Genomic DNA, 19008 nt, shown 5'->3' with positions numbered 1-19008 from the left:
AGAAATTGAAGAAACATTTTGTGTACATTCTACTATGCTTCCAATTTCCTACCTCTCAGGATAAATTTATCAAATAATTTGTTGTACATGGAAAGAGATGTCCAATGACTAGTAAATTATTTATACCTAGATGCCATTTGTTTTAAAATTAAGAGTAGCCAAGCTGCCAACAGTTTACTCATACTTACCAAGTTTTCCAACCTCTGGCCTGTTTCGCAATCTTGAAGAGTCAAATGGCTCATCATTAAACTCAACATAGCCATTTACATGATCTACAAAATCAAAACAAAACAATTCAATGGTGATTCACAATCCTGACAAAAATCACAGAGGTCTTGATGGAATAAAGGTAAAAATAACAAAACAGTAGCACCTGAAATTTAACAGGTCGTGTATTTATTCAAAACTTGATCAATAATTGATCAACTTGAATACGCGTAATTGAATATTGATTATTGATCAGTTATTTATTGTTCTTGTTCAACAGATCACTGTTTTCAAGGATTTTACAAAATTTGTTTTTTGGAATTTTTTAAATTCTTCTATAGCAACTCCTCCCCAGAGAAGCAAAAGTCAAAGTTGGTAGTAATGTACTTACATCTCACAGTAGCTCCTTGGGGTACAACAGGTCCTGTTCCTTGTCTTACTATTCGCTTGAGAACTCCTCCATCTCCTGTTAGATCCTCCATTCCACGAGCTAGCTGCCTAAAAGGTGTCTAAAAAATTCAACAACAGACTAATTTGAGTGTTTTTCTTTGTACATATACTGCATTTCAAAAACCACAAGACTTACGTTTTTGTTAAATTACATGATTTTTTTTATTTACAGAAAATGGATAAATATTTGATGATAAATTTGAATTCCCAAAATAACACTACCGGTGTTTGCCCTATATATTTTAAAAACATATTTTGTTTACTGTAAATTTATGAACTTTTGCCTTACATCAACTAACTTTCAGTACAATGGAAAACACTACAAGCAGTTGCACAGAACAGACATGAAGTCGCCGGTTTCCGTTGTTGTCGACTAACTTACTGACAACCGTTACCACTCTGTTAACGCTACGTTGACGATCCTTTTACCGCCATACACAAGGACGAAATCGCCGCTTTTCTCAAACACCTCAACGAACAGAACGCAGACATTCAGTTTACCAGAGAGATACAGTATTGTGAAAAAAGTAATGCACCTGAAAAGCGCGAATTTCTTTCTTTGTTCTCGCGAAATTTCGCTCAAAAAGTTGCGCAAGAAGTTTGCGTCACTTCGAGCAAAATTTTGCAAGAACAAAGGCCGATATTTCTTCTAATTTTCCTTACCTCAACGATAATTCGCAATATCTCGCCACTTGCTAGAAGAAAATTCGCGTGCAGCTCAACAGTAGTTTGGTCCCTTTGAGTATAGTTCTCCAGCGTGATTGGTACGATCGCCTGGTCATGTTATTTGACACAAAATATATCTTGGTTACTGTTCTTTTCAATTCGATGTAGCGTGAACAAAATATGTTCCATATTACTGTAAAGATCCATGTATAAGCCGCACCTTTTTCCTCTAAATTCAAGTCAAAAATTGGGGGTGCGGCTTATCTACGGAAACATCTCTGGTTGGAGTTCTCAAAGGCCTAATTAATATTCATAAAAAACTTCTCAAGATGTCACTGAATAGTAATATATTATATAAGTAATATATTATAACAACCTGAAAACTTTGTTGTTGTTCACTGCCTTTTAGTTCCTCTGAAAAGCTGTTTGCGGTGAAGCCTTCCGGTCACTTCGAAGCATGTCTTGCCGCCCCGTGCAAGAAAGCAACAAGATAAATAAACACTAGTACTCACAAGGCGAATTGGCCGACCGCTTCGCTATTTTTATAGACCTTCACAGCAAATACATCTGCTGCATTATCAAACTCTTATTCTGCATGAAGTTTTTATCCTGTTGCGGGTAGCAGTTTCCAACAATCTTGAAAACGTGGTTTCTTTCGAAGAAAGTGCCGCCATGTTTGTTTTTAATGCCCACATTTCTCTCTAAATTTCAAGTTTGGCTACTAAGCATTCATCATTCCCGTACGACTTGTACGAATTACAAGTGTTTCAGGAGTATTTAGAGGTGATAATCTCGAAAAAAATGATCCAAGTTTAAGATATTGTGAACTCAAACTAAAAAGGAGGTATGAAAAGTGAAATTTGGCTTTTGTTAATTCATATTAAACATTGCAACAACCGCCGTGTCAGTGTTTTGAAACCGTGCTTGTTTGCCCTTGTTTGTTTACCAATAGAACTTCACTTGAACTTCAAACTTTATTGTCTGTATATATTTTTTTCCAAAATTTAAGCTTCCAAATCGGGGGTGCGGCTTATCTACGGGTGTGGCTTATACATGGAACTTTACGGTAACTTAGTCTAAATAACACCAAAACAATCTTGAGTGATAAAATAATTTATTACTTACCGAAAGTTCCAAGTTCATAAAGGCAAACAGTGCGTTCATAAAAACATTCATGGAAAGATCGCGCTGACATCAAAAGCAAAATTCGCTGAAGATGTTAATAGTTCTCGCATATTTTTCGACCCTTCGATCCAGATAAAGACGAGCATTGCAATGAACCTTTCAATAGACTTTTTCTTTGTCACTAAAGTGTAAAAAAGTCTCAAAGTGTAAAATTTTCCACATATCAACATCGCAGAAACATTCAGGAATCGTCTTGTTGAATCAACCTTGTGCCCAGGACACGCTGCCATTGTCATAGCAACCGTTTGGCCCCAGATCCTCCGAGTGTGTGCATGTGCTCGTTCGCACAAAAGTTGATGTTGATTGGCAGAATATTGTAATAATTTCTGGACTTCTGTACTTTCTTGGATACCAAGAAGAGAAAAGATGGGAAGAATTACTGTTTGGCTAATTGGTGTATAGATTTAACGGTGGAAAGGAAAGGACTTTACCTGCTAAACAACTGTAACTTGTTGTTATGTGCCAGGCGCCTTGTTCGATCGACATGCAGTTGTTCTGAGTTGTTTTACACTATCAGGCTACACAGAATCAGGCTATTTTTAGTTCATTGTAGGTTACAGGTAAATACTTTTAGTAGCTGTTTGGATTTCAATGCGTTTAATAAAATTTTTATAGTCTAGATAAACTTTCCTGTTTTCTTGCCTCTGTGTTCCAATTTTTAAAACAACACCAAACGAGTTTTAGCCATGTCTCACACTGACACAAATGTTTCAAAAAGAAAGCGATCAAGATGAAAGATTCAATTTCATTCACGGCGAGTTTTGCTTGAAACACTTTAAAATTCGTGAAAGTGCGTGATAATTCGCGACAAATTACCACACACAGCGAATTATTCTTCGAAATTTCGCATGGTTGCAAACAATAGATGTCGCGAAAATACGACGAAACTGCGCGAAATGTCGCAGAAATGTAGCTTCAAGCGAAATTTCCTTGAAAAGCGCGAATTTCGGGTGCATTACTTTTTCACAATACTGTAGAAGAAAACGGAAACTATCGTTTTCTAGACTGTCTGGTAAGCCACAACAACAACAAACTACAAACTACAGTGCACAGAAAACCGACGCATACTGACAGATTACTGGACAAAACATCCTACAACCAACTATCAAGACTTTGACAAGACGAGCTCATGATCAACTAGTTTGTGACACACTGGACAATTTATCTGACGAAAACAAATATCTTGACCGCATTTTCCACAGGAACAACTACAACATTGACTGTATTAGACGAAACACTCATCGAAGTACTGAAACTGCTGAAACTGACAGAAAATCAACATATGTACAGCTGTAACTACAGCGACTATACCGGTACCCTACATCAAAAGCACTTCTGAGACTATTGCATGGATTCTACAACCCTACAATATCTGTGTAGCTCACGAACCTATAACTACCCCAGTACGCTACGACAACGTTACTGACCAACGTTAAAGACAGAGACAAACCTAACGACAGTCAGGGAGCGATTTATAAGATCAAATGCTTCGACTGCCAGGCCTTCTACATCGGAGAGACCGGTAGAAACCTGATCACGAGACTGACTGAACACAAATGAGCGACAAGAAATGGTGATGTCAACAATCACATTTCTGAAAACCATCAACTTACTAACCACGAAATCAACTGGGACCCTGCTGAATGCAGGGTTCTCAGTTGAACCCGTAACCCATAACACCTGTCACGGGTGTCACAAGTAAGTGTTATGGCTGTCAAAGTGCTTAAACCAGTCGATCATTTGATCTTTGAAATTATGCAAATAAAAGAACGACTTTTTGAGTAAATTATTGGGTAAATTATTGACTGTTAGTTGCTTTTGCAACGTACCTTTCTTCGGTTTTAGTTGTCGAAGTGAATAGCCTTTCAGCAGACCACAGAATGACCGAACAATTGCTTCGCATCTACGCGACGTTGAAATAGGCCGCCATATTGAATTTGTAAATTTGAGCCCAGGCCTCTCGCAGATGTCATCTTTCCACATGCAAAAACAATGGCCGCTGCAAAGCGAAAGGCCGACCAGCCAGGGATTCTGACCTTGAGAATTAGTTTTTGTAAGTGGGTGCTCCCATTAGGAGAGGACTGGTTACTTCATAATGATTTGTGTATAAAATAAATGCCATTAACTCAGAAAGCAAAGTATTGTTATTGCAGGTTAATATTTTATTTCACATTGCAGTGTATTTTTCTGTTTGATAATAGATAATTTCAACTTTCCTGTGTTCAAAGCAACTGAACAGATAACAAAATGCACACAAAGTTGTTTGCAGAAAATAAGAAAATATGCCCCAGAATGAAGGAAAAAGCAACTCTGAGCATCTTAAATCAAACTTTTCCCAGGGGAGCATGCCCCAGGACCCCCTACCAGCTTGGGCCCTATGGGCCCAAGTTACACGCCTTTTGGCCGTGTATATTTGTGTTACGCCTAGTAACGACTGTACTACCACAGCAACGACTGTACAAAATTCTATTGAGAACCCTGTTAGAATGCCTAACAGGCAGTACTAACTATTTTCAATGACTGACTCTGGAAAGACGCCTATTAACCGATATCAACAACTACCAGCACCTTACAAACGACTTATTCACGACGTAAACAGGACCGACAAACGCACCGCAAACAGTACTACTTAATTTGACTGACAATAGACGGATCAAAACTGACCAATAACTGTTGACAAACTTTACACGAGTCTTACAGCCAATAAGATCACGGCTAAACTGACCAATCAACTTCAACGGACCAGACTTATAACACCATTGACTGACAACAACTTTTCACTTGACTTTAAAGATGACTTCTGCTCAGGTTGTCCAAAAATAAATATTATGCTGCTACAAGGGGCGTGTGAGGATTTCTTTTCTATGGAGAACAAATTCCCCAAAGAACAGTATTTGTCCATTTTTAAACCATTTTTTGTTTACTCTTGTCTGTTTTTGGAGCAAGAACAAATATTATGTTGTTTAGAGGTACAGAAACAAATTTAGCCTGCAAAACAGAGCACAATGTCATCCATTTATTATATAACTAATAACCCCCAAAACCATGCCACAAGTAGTAACAGAGAATTTATTTATCAAATTGACCACATTTTTCCATGGTCTAGACTCTTATAGACCTCTTATAGAAATGACATCATACAATGTAATGTTCAAAAGGCAAGTCGAACCACAAGCCGTTAGGCAAGTAGTTTCAGTGCCAAGTTTTGGACATTTAATAGCTGCATCATTTATTTGTGAAAATAGCACATGTGCACGAAAAGTCGTAAGATTGCAATTTTCCCACTTGAAACCAATAATAAAAGTGTGTCAAATTTAATCTCAAAGTTCTGTTGCAAACAAAGTATCATACCACCTCATCGTCTCTATCTGATCCAGACTCGTCTCCAAAGTCATTACACTCATAATTTAGCTGCTGGAAAACATCCTCAGAATCAAAATAATTTGATTCTTCTTCATCTTCAAAAGCAGCTTTGAAAAAAAAGAGAAAATCACAATCACTTGAGGCAATGAACCACAGAATTCAAACCAGGTTTCCCACAGTGTTGGCCTTGCGCACGGTGTTGGTGATCACGAGCATAACATTTGACATAACATATGATTTTCTCTTATTAATTGAGCTCAGAATTGAATGAAAATTGGCACACAAGAATGTGCACCTCAAAAATCCAATATCTTTCCATGACGCTCACATAATATTAAAGTTATTAATAGCAGTTTAAAAAAACAAGATAGCAAAATAGTGCATTACCGCGAAAAAAATTACGGCGGAATGAGAAAAGTAAAGACAAAAATTAAGTGCACATAAACTGTTTAGACTTTTTTAATTCAGTTTTTACCAGTGACTGTTTCGGTTGAAGAATTATCAATACGAATCCAATGTCACTTTGATTTACCTCGAAAAATCTTCGCTTTTGGTCAACTTCGTTCCCATTTCGTGCCCGTTCCTATCGTGCCTTACGTCACACTCAAGGTTCCATTTAGCGTACGTATCATTCCTATCGCGCATATTGTTCCCTGATCGTTCCCATAATCGTTCCTACGATTATGGGAACGATTTCCTACGATTATGGGAACGATTTCTACCATGCACTTGGGGTCAACGTTGGTCTACACATTAATTATTCTGCGTTCGCTAAATTTCATTACATGTATTTAATACGGAGCCGTGAGTAAAGCTATGAGTTATAAATTTGTTTTCATTGTTTTTGGTGCTGGAATGAAATTTGATCCGGTTTCAGAACTCTTTGCCTAGCACGTGACAGAAAATCTTGCCATCACGAAAGTTTTATCGGCGGTGAAATCTTACGAATTTTTTCTTCGTAAACGAAAAATGGAGTTTAGATTAATTCTGACTAGAAAAATTATCCAAAATGTGCTGTACAAAATTGGCTGTGCTAACTTTCTATCCGTCTGTGACACCGGACGAGCGATGGGAAAGCGGCGCGCACGTTAGGAACAATAAGAACGCTAAAGGAACGATATGTTGGGAATGATGGGCACGATAAACATTTGTGGGCACAATGGGCACGATTTTTGTGGCACTGCCTTCGAGGGAACAATAGGCACGCTTTGCCGTGTTTGTTACGCATAAAGTGCAGATTTTCTACCATTTTTTGAAATTCTTTTAGCTGTTACTTCTCACTCCTTAGCTTAATTGCATTTTAACATACAAAATACTTTAGGTCTGTTATCTGAGCAAACATGCTGAAGAAAATTGTAAGATTCTAACGTTTTTGTAAACAGTAAATTAGAATCAAATACATAGATCTGCTTTGGCCAAAATTCGAGTGGTAGGCAACACCATGCGCAAGGCCTGTTACATTCTCCTAATCAAGCCAGGTTCAACAACCACACACATTAGTATAAATGGGTATCTAAAACTTCAGTCTCACCATCTTACACAAATGAGCCAATTTCTTTGTTTGAATAAAAGAATAAAGGTGAAACACTCCTATTTAAAAGGGAAAAGATCCTAGGACAATGTTTTGCTTAATAATCTACGATGACTATTTTGACAAGTACAAGAAAATGATTAGAAATAATCAACAAACATGTAGTCTTGCTAGTGTGAGACTGTACAAGTGCCATGTGTCAAGTTAATTTGTAACTCAATGATAACAGCTCCTTTATTTATTATTACATGTAAAATTAATTATTATTATTATTCAGGGTGAGACGAAAATAGAAAAGTCAGCTTGCCCTTCGGGCAAGCCATTATCTTATCTTACTAGCCCGAAGCTCTGAGAAGCTAGCCCGAAGGTATTTTGCATAATTAATTATATGCAAATTTAAAGTTGTTCTTCCTTTGGAGACAATAAATACATAAACATTCAAAAAGAAAAAGAAAATAATCTTACCACAAGAATTAAAACAAACACATTATTACGATTTTGTGGCAACTAACTTTGTAGCTTAATGTAGATCCTTCAGGATCATTCATATTTGTAATCCTACATTTCAAGAGACACAATTCATATGCATACATGACGTACCCAATGCCTGCAATGCATTTCGGGGCGTTTTCAAAAGCGGTCAGCCATTTGCAAGTTTTACGAAGTGATGGAGTACTTTACGGCAAAGCAATACCATGGATTGAAACACTATGACTTCTTTTCTTATTTTGAACGTTTTAGAAGCAAAGATCTTCCAATATAATAATTTTCTGGAAGGACACAATTCCACAGAAAATGGCTGTTACTCATCTTATACAGAGGAATATAGTCGCCACGTTCAAGTTGGCGACTATAAAACCAGGAGTTTTAGTGGCCAAGGATGCAGTGAGTCACATTTTCGAGCCCCAAATTTTTCCCTCTAATTTGTCTGGTGCACATTAATTTTATTTCTGAAGGTTGTCATAAAAAAACAATGTTTCTTGCCCGTGTGTTGCTTGCCCGTCGGGCAACTCGTGATCAGAATACGCTAGCCCGACGGATAATTCTACTAGCCCCGGGCTATCGGACAGCACTTTTGTCGCGCCCTGTATTATTATTTTTTTTGGGGGGGGGAGGGGGTTGATCCTCCCACATCTTCTTGTCCAAAGGTTAATTGACCTGTGGTTTGTTCACCTGTGGTTGGTCTGTGGTTGGTTTTCAAAAAAGCATACAGTATTGTGAAAAAGTAATGCACCCGAAATTCGGCGAAATTCGCGCTTTTCGGGGCTTTTCGAGGAAATTTCGCTTGAAGCGATATTTCTGCGACAATTCGCGCTGTTTCGTCGTATTTTCGTGACATCTATTGTTTAAAACCACGCGACATTTCGAAGGATAATTCGCTGTGTGCAGTAATTTGTCGCGAGTTATCGCGCACTTTCGCGAATTTTCAGGCACTTTCACGCGATAATTCGCTTGATCCTGAACTTTCGTGGCGATATTTCGAGGCAGTTATAAGTGTTTCAAGCAAAACTTCCCGTGAACGAAATATAGATCTTTCATCTTGATCGTTTTCTTTTCGAAACTGTTGTGTTGTTGTCAGACATTGCTAAAACGCGTTAGGTGTTGTTTTTAAAATTCGAACACGGAGGGAAAAAAACAGGAAAGTTTATCCAGACCATAAAAATGTAATAAACGCATTGGAATTCAAACAGCTACAAAGCCATTTACCTGTAACCGACAATGAAACAAAAATAGCCTGATAGCGTAAAACAACTCAGAACAACTGCATGTCGATCGAACATGGCGCCTGGCACATAACAACTAAACAAGTTACAGCTGTTTAGCAGGTAAAGTCCTTTCCTTTCGACGGTTAAATCTAAACATTGGTTAGCCATACAGTAATTCTTCTCATCTTTTCTCTTCTTGGTGTCCAAGAAAGCACAGAAGTCCAGAAATTATAACAATATTCTGTCGATCAGCATCAACTTTCGAGCTAACCTGCGATCAGGCGTTATTTTTCTCGCGGCGGAGGGGTCAACGGAAAAATGAACGCCTGATACAATTACTTGTCGAGTCGTCTGTAAAAAGTCCAGAATCTGGACTTTTTTCTGATTGGTCAGAAAACAAAAGGCAACATTAGAACTCTATCCTGATTGGCTAATTGAGTTCAAGTCTAATTTCCGGTCCAAAAATATCGCGCGTAGATGATTGTTATCATGGCGGTTGTTGAGCGGAATGAAGGAGAAAGCGGGTTCTTCTAGCTTTTAGAAAATCTCTCAAGAGTTTTGTTCACACAACATTTAAAGACGAACAAAGGGAGTGTATTCGACGAATAGTTTGTGAAAGAAAAGATGTTTTGACGGTGCTTCCGACGGAATTCGGTAAGAGCGTGATCTATCACCAATGGTGTCGAAGAGTATTACATCACACCACCAAAGACTGCAGACTATCGTGCCAGTACACAGTGACGAAAACTACGACCTTGAAATGTCTGACCTGAGCCTTACACAAAATCAGCCTTTAAAAACCATCCGATCAGCTCGTTCAAAAAGGGTAATTCAAACACATGCTTGTGAGAGTAAAAATATAATTTGAAGGCGCTAATCACGCTTATCTGATGGCATCGCCGACATTCTCGACGACGTTGACAGATATTTTAATTAGGGGGCGGCAGACGACTTGACAAGTAATTGTATCAGGCTTTCCTTTTTTTCTCCTTCCCTCCGCCGCGAAAAAAAAGAAAGCCTGATCGCAGGTTACTTTCGAGCGAACGAACACATGCACACACTCGGAGGATCTGGGGCCAAACGGTTGCTATGACAATGGCAGAGTGTCCTGGGCACGAGGTTGATTCGACAAGACGATTCCTGAATGTTTTTGCGATGTTGATGTGTGGAAATCGTACACTTTGAGACCTTTTTACGCCTAAGTGAAGAAGAAAAAGTCTATGGAAAGGTTCCTTGCAATGCTTGTCTTTTATCTGGATCAAAGGGTCGAAAAATATGCGAGAATTAGTAACATCTGAAGCGAATTTTGCTTTCGATATCAGCGCGATCTTTCCGTGAATGTTGTTGCGAACACACTGTTTGCCTTTATGAACTTGGAATTTTTGGTAAGTAATAAATTATTGTTATCACTCAAGATTGTTGTGGTGTTATTTAGACTTAATATGGAACAGTTGTTGTTCACGCTACATCAAATTGAAAAGAACGGTAACCAAGATATATTTTGTGTCAAGTAACATGAGCAGGCGATCGTATCAATCACGCGGAGAACTTTAATCGAAGGGGACCAAACTACTGTTGAGTTGCACGCGAATTTTCTTCTAATGAGTAGCGAAATATTGCGAATTATCGCGAATTATCGTTGAGGTAAGGAAAATTCGAAGAATTATCGGCCTTTGTTCTCGCGAAATTTCGCTTGAAGTGAAGCGAACTTTTTGCGCGACTTTTCGCGCGAAATTTCGCGAGAACAAAGAACGAAATTCGCGCTTTTCGGGTGCACAACTTTTTCACAATACTGTATATTGTGATTATCTTTGATTTAGGGCCACATAGTTTAATTTGGTGAGCCTGGACAAGCTTTGCTAAATCATTGTGTTAAAATATCACATTGCTATCTAACTAGGTGACCATTCAGTAGAGGTAAAATACAATAAATTGTGTGGTTCCAGAAAATATCCATACCTCCCCCATGGATGATCACAGGAAATTCCAAGGGGGAGGGGGGGTTTAAACCCAGAAATTTCCGAGGGGAGGAGGGGGTTCACAGGCGGTTTCTTTTCCAGAGGGTGAAAAAACATGAAGAAAATTGAAGCAGCACACGATAGATCAAAAGCATACTCACGTAGGTTAAAAATGTCCGGGTTGTAGCCAGGCCCCAGGGGGGTACTCTGGCTTGTAAATGACGGGGATGATCGAATTTTTTGGGGGGGGGGTTGAAATTTTCGATTCCGGGATTTTTTTGGGTTGGAAAATTTGGCAAGTATTTTTTGGGTGACTTGATTTAGATAGGGAATTTTTTTGGGTATTAAAAACGAACTAAAGTGCCTTGGCGCGGCCTTGGCGTTTTTATGGTATGATGAATAATCAAAACAAGCGTTCTTTGTGTTATGTTATTGCTGCTCCTGGCAATTTAGGGGTAATTTGACAAGGGATTTTTTTGGAGGTTATTTTTGGTCCAGGGATTTTTTGGGGTAATGTCGGAAGACTTAGGGATTTTTTTGGGTCCTGAGTTTTGCCTCCATTCGATCATCCCCGTCATTTACAAGACGGAGTACCCCCCCCCCCCTGGGAGCCAGGCATGTTAAAAAATTTTGTAAAAAACAAATTAAGAAGTTGACACTGGCTAAAAATATTGTTTTTGGACGTTTCGGCCACTACTGTTGCCTTCTTCAGCAAGATAAAAATGCAAATGTTCAACGGCGTCCTGTTAAAATATGTAACGAATGTGTGACAAAAACTAAATGAACTTTCCGAGTGCGACAAGTTTTGTCGCACTCGGAAGGGAGGCGCGGTGGCCTAATGGTTAGCGCGCTCGAGTCGAACGGCCCCGGTTCGAGGCCTGGCCAGGGCGCTGCATTGTGTTCTTGGGCAAGACACTTTACTCTCACAGTGCCTCTCTTCACCCAGGTGTATAAATGGATACTGGCGAATTTACTGCTGGGGGGGTAACCCTGCGATGGACTAGCATCCCATCCAGGGGGGAGTAGAAATACTCCTAGTCGCTTAATGCTACGGAAACCGGGATAATCTCCGGCTGTATGGGCCTCATGGGTCGGAGACAGACTTTACTGTCATCCCTTGTTGTGCTTGGTTATAACAAGTTTTCTACATGAATTACCATGTGTGTGGATCATATAAAGGGGCGGGGGAGTTCACCATTCACTTTTCTCCCGGGGGCCGGGGACTTCACTTGCTTTCACTTGTCAAAAAAGTGAATGCCCCGCTCATGCCCGAGGGGGGGGAGAGGCGGGGGTTTCAAATGACTGGTGCATTACGCTAATATTTGCAACTTCCAGTAAGCTTATTTAATAGTTATACCCTATGTGTTTTTAATTGAAAGTTTTCCTTAAACAGCTTTAAAGCTTGCCATTTGATTAACCCGCCAGATCAAATCGCATCCTAGATTTCAGAACACCGAATCTTACACAGTAATCTTATGTTTGGAATGTTAACACAAGACTGCATAGAAGCCCTATCCTCGTGTCGGGCAACACAGGCTTACTGAGGAAACTTACCCATGTTATCAAGATCTGTCTCAAACATTGTACCGTCCCCTTGTACCAAGTCATTGATATCAATACCCTCTCGTAACGGCACTGTGTATCGATTGGGAACCTATAAAGCACATCACAGACAAAAAATCGCTGTCAAAACACGAACACACGTGCGCATCATAAAACCTTCTCAAGTTTTCAGTGTTTTCGTTTGACTCGTTACTGATAAAACGACATACATATCCTTCTCTTCCAGACAGGGCAAGATCCTCCAACCTGTCGATAACTTCGGGAGCATCCATTGAATCCTGTTGTTCACTCTCTTGTTCCATTTTTTGAGCGTCAGCCGAATACAAAATGGCGCGGGCAGACAGAAGTCTGGGGCAGTCTGGGGTTTAGTTTCATAACAATGTCACGTGACAGAGTGACAGTGATAGTGAAACCCCGCCTTATGATCCAGCTACCTCGTTATTTATAGTGTTATATACGGGTATATACAGAAATTGAGAAACAATATTGAATGATGCTATTTTATTCAAAACGTCTGCAACTTGTCATGACATTTACTTCTGTTGATTTTGTGGAATAACTAACTGTGTTTCATCACAAGATTCGCACGGAAGTAACAAAATGACAAACAACTGACAATCAACCAAAATAACTTACATTCTTAATAACTGTACGCTTCACAACATTATTATGAGAATACTCAGTGATAAAGTTTTGCTTTCTTTTAAACTCAACGTAGATAATCCACGCACTCTCCGAGACATGTTCCGGAGGAGAAAGAGCTTTCCAATGCAAAGCCGGCAAAAGTTTTTTAGAGAGTTACAAAAAAGGGAAAATTTCTAAGCGGTATTTTATTGCAGATTTTTGAGTTATTTTTTCAAAAATAGCTCTTAGTCGGCGTGATGTTCCCGTGTAATCATTCAGTCAGTCAGTCAGTGAAGTATGTTTGTTTGTCACACCAATCAGATTTCAGGTACTATCAGAACCAATCAAATTGTAGTTTATAAGGGGGAAGCAATCTGACACAGTTGTAGTGAGCGATTTCGTTCGAAGATTTTAGATTTGTAGGAGGTGGAATTGGGGAGTTGTGAATTAACTCTGGATTAAAAACGTTTTTCGTAACGCTCCCCTACTTACAACGCACACGCCGTGAGCAAAAGGCCCAACACTAACTTGTTATTCTTCTTATTCGAGCGTACGTTTGGAGAGGCTAGCTTTCCTGACCGTAGTAAAAATTACATATAACATTTGCACAATGTAGATTTGAAGAATAATGTTGTCGTTACTTTTGCCGTCCGCTTTGCGAAGTTCGTTGGGAAATTAAGTTTGTTACGAAGTTGCCAAATAGGTTGCGAGTTCGCGAATCAAATTGTGAGCTTCGATACAAAGTTCCCAACTTCGGCCCGAATTTATTAAAACCTTCTGTAATTATGTTATCAAAAAGGGCTTTGCTACGCTAAACTGTTGGAAACAAATGTCATAAAAATGAAAAACGTTTATGTTCCGCGAGCGGTAAACATGTCTCGAACAAATTAGTCTTCCCTGTCGCGTCGCGTCGGCTTCGATTAAAATCAATTTTATATATGGGTAAACCATCCAGTTTCATCCGGTTTATAAACGCAGAAGACTTGAAATTGAAGACAGTGAAGATTATGCCTTACAGAAATCGTTAAATATGTGTTTTCATACAGAAAAGTTAAAATTTGACCAAATTTCTACATGCATAAAATTTATTTATCGGCAAATCACTTGCGTGATCGCTGATGCGAAACGTTGTCTTGCACTTCAAGCTACTTGAACCTTCCTTGACCAGTTCTAAAATCATCTAGTTCAGAAATCGCTGACTTTCGAGCAACATGTCTTGTTTCTCCTCTACCAAACTTGGAAAGTTCAGTCGGGCCGAAGTTAGGAACTTTGTATCGAAGTTCGCAATTATATTCGCAAAACTCGCAACGTAATTGACAACTTCATAACAAAGTTTCCAATTTCCCAACAAACTTCGCAAAGCGGGCGGCAAAAGTAAACTATTAAAATCAACTGTAAAACATCTCGTTCAAACATTTAATGAACAGGTACAAGTATTAACTTTGCTGTTAAAAGCAACTACGATCAATAGTAAAAACAGACTAAGAGCGTGCCATTCCGTGACAATTTGATAACTCAATTAGTTCTTGTTTGTTGAATAGAATTTACGTTGTGAATGAACGAAAATCTTTGTTGAACAGTTCTGACAGGAAACAATTACTCCAGGTGTAGTGCGCTTTAAAGAACTTTCCCGAAGAAAGTGGTTTTTGATTTGATTCGTTTATTACTTCGTTTATTATAGTACTTTTCGTTCAATGTCTATATGGAGACGTGGCTTTCTTCTAGAAAAACAAGGGTATCGTGTTACGTTCGTTTTAAAAAACAAAGGTGTCATGTTACAAAAGTGAGAAAAACAACAATATCATGTTACAGTGTTTGGCAAAAAGCCAAAGCCAAAAGTATTCCGTAACAAACAAAAGAAAGGAAATGGTTACTAGAAAGCTAGCAACAAAATAACCGCTTTAAACAGAATAAGAACGTGCCATTTTGTGACATTTTGATAATTGAATTAGTTTTTGTTTTTTCAATTAAATGATGAAAATTTACGTATTGAATAAAACAGTTCTGATGTATCAAAATGCACGTGAAAATTATTTTGTTTGCAAGCAAATTTTGTGCAAAAAGTGACTCCGTGGGCTGCCATACACAAATAGCTCAACCCTTGGCATAAACCATCCCAACAGGACAATCGCCCAGTTTCACCCCAAGCCACCCCATAAATTGAAAAAATAACTCCTGCACGCTTAGCGTGCCTATGTTTATAAATTGTGAGTAATATGTTGGGGACTGGCTCAACATTAAGAAGGGGAAGGACAGAAAAGGAATGATAGCCTTCATCAGTGGACATGTTTGGGTTAGTGCTTCGAGGCTATGGTTACTCAAGTTTTTTGTCCAAGGTTTATAATCAAGGTTCAGAAGCTCTCACAAGAAGTGTCTAAGTTTAGGTTGTGTTTGTCGAGTGTTTGTATTTGAAGGTTTCATTACCACGGTAAACGAACTTGGAAATCCTTGTTGATCTTGGTTTGGACCTCCTCAAAGGTTCCTGTTATTGTGTTTTATTAGTGTTAGCTTTTTCTAATTTGTCATTGGTCGTTTACTCTTTATGTTGATATTTCCGGTAGGTCTGTTTATATTCACTTTCTTAAGTAAGTCTGGGAATTTTCTCAAGTTTTTCAAGGTCACCGAGATTTGTACCCAAACATGTCTACAATTTACTTCCAGGTTAAAGTTAGATAGCTACTCTCCGCAAGAGATGATCGGCATCTGTGATTTTAGATTCCAAGTACCTTTGCTCAGCAAATTCCCCGCAGAAATCCTACAAGTTTGTTTAACAGACAATGTACGTTTAGCGCTGGCTGTAAAAGTAAAAATCAGATATAAGTGCAACATGCCCTGAACGAAAACCTACAGTAAAAAAAATCAAGAAAGACTTTGAGTTGTTGTCTTTTTGAGTGTTTACAGATGCGGATGCGCCCACAATTCTCATCAAAGACGAGAATACTGATTAGCTGGAAGCGGCGAAGACTGGGTTTCTATGTTTTTGTCAGTAACTCCAAAGGACGACACATTTTAATTGTTTCTTTATATACGTTTTTATGATTGGCTATTGTTACTAACAGCTTGTACTTACTCGACTTACTTAAACTCAGTTGCGTCCAAGGGGGGCGGAGGACTCCCATTTGAAAGGGGCGGGGATGCTCGTCCGCTAAGGGGTAAAAATTTCGAATTTTTGATCAGTCCGCACTTTGGGTGTTTCGGGCTAAACGCCAACATTTTAGCCATCGAGGTCTCGTTTAGGATACCACACGAAGCAATATACAAATATAAATTCTATTTTTAGTAATTTGATATTTTTTAGCAACGCCCAAATTGGTCTTTTTTAGGGGTTCTTTTCAAAACATCCGTCGCCGGCCCTTTCATACGAAGATACAAAATAACAACAGTACTCCACTATTTATGCTCAAAATGCCGTGTTTAAAATTACCTTTACATGAAATAAAGGCTTTCTACACACACAGAAGACACGTATTAACAGTCGAGATGAATCTGTAGCATTTCACAATTCCAACAGTTAAGATGTCACATACCAAAGATTGCATGAGATGGAGCATTTTTGTTACAGTGTCCCGCAGTTGAACATTATAACTCCGAACAGCACATTGTAACACAGTTTGAATACCTTGGTTCCATGTTAACCACGAAAACTGTTGTATTATCTGTATTATATCAGCTTACTTCATAATAAGAAATTGTCAAGTTGAATTTGATGTCCAAATTGCTAGCCAAGTGTGGGTAAACGAGCATCACTGGGCATGTTTCACATTTCATTCAGAAAATTGGGCTTTATACCTAAACAGTCCCACAAACCCTTGAAAATCACTGTTTGAAAAGAAGGAATCTTGACTACCAGAAGGCTTTTCACAGTCAGTCAATAGAACTCTTGTTAAAATAATCATCATTCTATACTCTACCAACCCAATAACCCTTAACTTCCCAAATGATGAATAACCACAGACTTGTCTTCACTTTACCATCCATTGCCCGTTAAACACTTGATAAGGATTACAAAGTATGACATACAGTTAAAACCTGCGTGTAAGAACCTAGTGGTTGCTGGCAGAAATTCACCTTTTTAATATCCAAAAATGTAATTAAACCTGTTTAGCCATCAAGATTAAGCAGGTTCTTTTATGTGGGTAACAGTTAAATTACAATAAACATTTATACCAAGGAGTTTGACTTTGAGATTGCAAATTTATTTTAAAAGAAAATACCAAACTGTAATTTTCAAATATATTTTTTTGGTACAACAGAAAAGGGTATATATAAAGTATAGACTATAATGTCTTCTTGGACCTTGCACAAAGGAGGTTTACAATGTACAAGGACCAAACCCAAGTTTATTTATTTTTCTGGTAATCAACAACTTTTATGTTACCTAGTTTTTGTATTCTTTGGGCCATTAAAATATAAATTGAAATCAATAAATATCTCCTTCATAGAAATTCATAACCTAATTAAGGACCTATTTACCCTACATTGCCAATAACTACCCTAATATACAAGTATCTATTTTGCCAGACTTCAAAAAATGTAGGTTCTTACATGCAGGTTTTTACTGTAATGTAAATTTTGTGCTGCCTTGATTCATAACAAGGTTGACCAGAATTCAAAGGAAAATATGTAAGGCAACCGTTTGTTCTCTTTTATAACAGCTATGTGGAGCAGTGGACAGACTTCAGTTCCTTTCCACTGATGGCAAGAAATATCATCCTATAACAACGATTTGATGTTTCCTTGCCAAATGAACACCCTAGGTTTGTTTACTGCAGAGGTCCAAATGGTAATGGGATCATCACTCTTGATTCCATCCGACGAATGAGTGGAACTAAATGGATGGAAAGAAAAGAAAATGTTCCATATTATTTTGACCAGAAATGAATGATGTGTACTGCTACAAAATTGATCAATATGTGAAATGAAATGCTAACTGCTGTTGGTATAATTTCAGTCAAAGGTGATTACAAGAATTGGGGCATTCTGATTGGTTGAGAAACTTGGCTTATCAGGCTACATGTATAATCACCCTGCAAGAGGTGATTATAGCATTTGAAGGCTTGACTTCTTAGCCATGCCACCTTTGACATCCAAGCAAGTAAACATGGCCGAATTTGCTGAATAAAATTATTCTTCATTTGAAAGAAACCACTACAAGTTATGGTTTCTTATAACATTGAAATTTTGCAAATTGACTATCATGGCTTTTGGACTGAAAATAGTTTAAAAAGATGGTTCTCAAGGCACCTCTGAAAACTACTAAAACAATTTTCCCCCTCAGACTCTGTGATTATTAATCGGGCGGGGCCTGGGCCCGATTCATAATCTGCACGGAATTTTTTTTTTTTTTGTCGGTAAATCGATCCAGACCCACACGGCCCAGTCGGCTCTTCTGTCACGGTCACGCAAGATTTAATATTTTTAATAGAGATCAGCCGATCACTCGTATTTAACATGAACACTCTACTCTCTAAAATGTATAATTTTGTTTCATTCCATATTTTACAAGAAGAGAGGGCTGAATATAATCACATAGCGAAAACAAAGACCGCTTGGACATGTCCAAGCTATTTAAAACTACCACTACGTCAGACCCATGTCAGCGATCTCTCGCTTGTAGCTATATAAATAATCATTCACCTATTTTCTGTTTGAATACTCTGCGCTCTGTTTGTGTGAAATATTTATTGTTGTGTTACTCAAGCGTTTGGCTCGGAGCGAGTACAAGTCGTACAATTTACCCGGAACGTGTTAAATA

The 19008-nt window shown here is 38.4% G+C and overlaps 2 protein-coding genes and 1 long non-coding RNA gene across 5 annotated transcripts in view; 1 reads left to right on the top strand and 2 right to left on the bottom strand.

The window, feature by feature from the left end:
• Positions 1-12970, bottom strand: part of LOC144647377 (inactive peptidyl-prolyl cis-trans isomerase FKBP6-like) — a 34945-nt gene extending 21975 nt beyond the window's left edge. Inside the window, exons 1-5 of one of the 3 annotated variants that reach the window (XM_078507181.1) lie at positions 12839-12970; positions 12621-12720; positions 5860-5978; positions 599-716; positions 189-272 (exon numbers count right to left, since the gene is read on the bottom strand). In XM_078507181.1, the coding sequence (XP_078363307.1) occupies positions 189-272; positions 599-716; positions 5860-5978; positions 12621-12720; positions 12839-12931 (514 nt within the window). In that variant the 5' untranslated portion in view covers positions 12932-12970. Of the gene's footprint in view, positions 1-188; positions 273-598; positions 717-2448; positions 5830-5859; positions 5979-12620; positions 12721-12838 lie in introns of those variants that run through there. The other 2 variants (XM_078507182.1, XM_078507183.1) reach the window with 2 other exon arrangements.
• Positions 7679-19008, top strand: part of LOC144647408 (uncharacterized) — a 40682-nt gene continuing 29352 nt past the window's right edge. The window contains exon 1 of the long non-coding RNA XR_013569587.1: positions 7679-8489. This is a non-coding gene — a long non-coding RNA (uncharacterized LOC144647408). The remainder of the gene's footprint in view (positions 8490-19008) is intronic.
• Positions 16259-19008, bottom strand: part of LOC144647395 (protein NipSnap homolog 1-like) — a 32752-nt gene continuing 30002 nt past the window's right edge. Inside the window, exon 9 of the mRNA XM_078507200.1 lies at positions 16259-18081. Coding sequence (XP_078363326.1) covers positions 18017-18081 — 65 coding nt within the window. The 3' untranslated portion in view covers positions 16259-18016. The remainder of the gene's footprint in view (positions 18082-19008) is intronic.

The sequence above is a fragment of the Oculina patagonica genome, chromosome 3 (genome assembly GCF_052425735.1).
Source record: "Oculina patagonica isolate OP01 chromosome 3, crgOcupat, whole genome shotgun sequence".
NCBI classification, from domain to species: Eukaryota; Metazoa; Cnidaria; class Anthozoa; order Scleractinia; family Oculinidae; genus Oculina; species Oculina patagonica.
The sequence above is the reverse complement of the archived record's forward strand: the minus strand, read 5'-3'. Positions and strand labels throughout refer to the sequence as shown.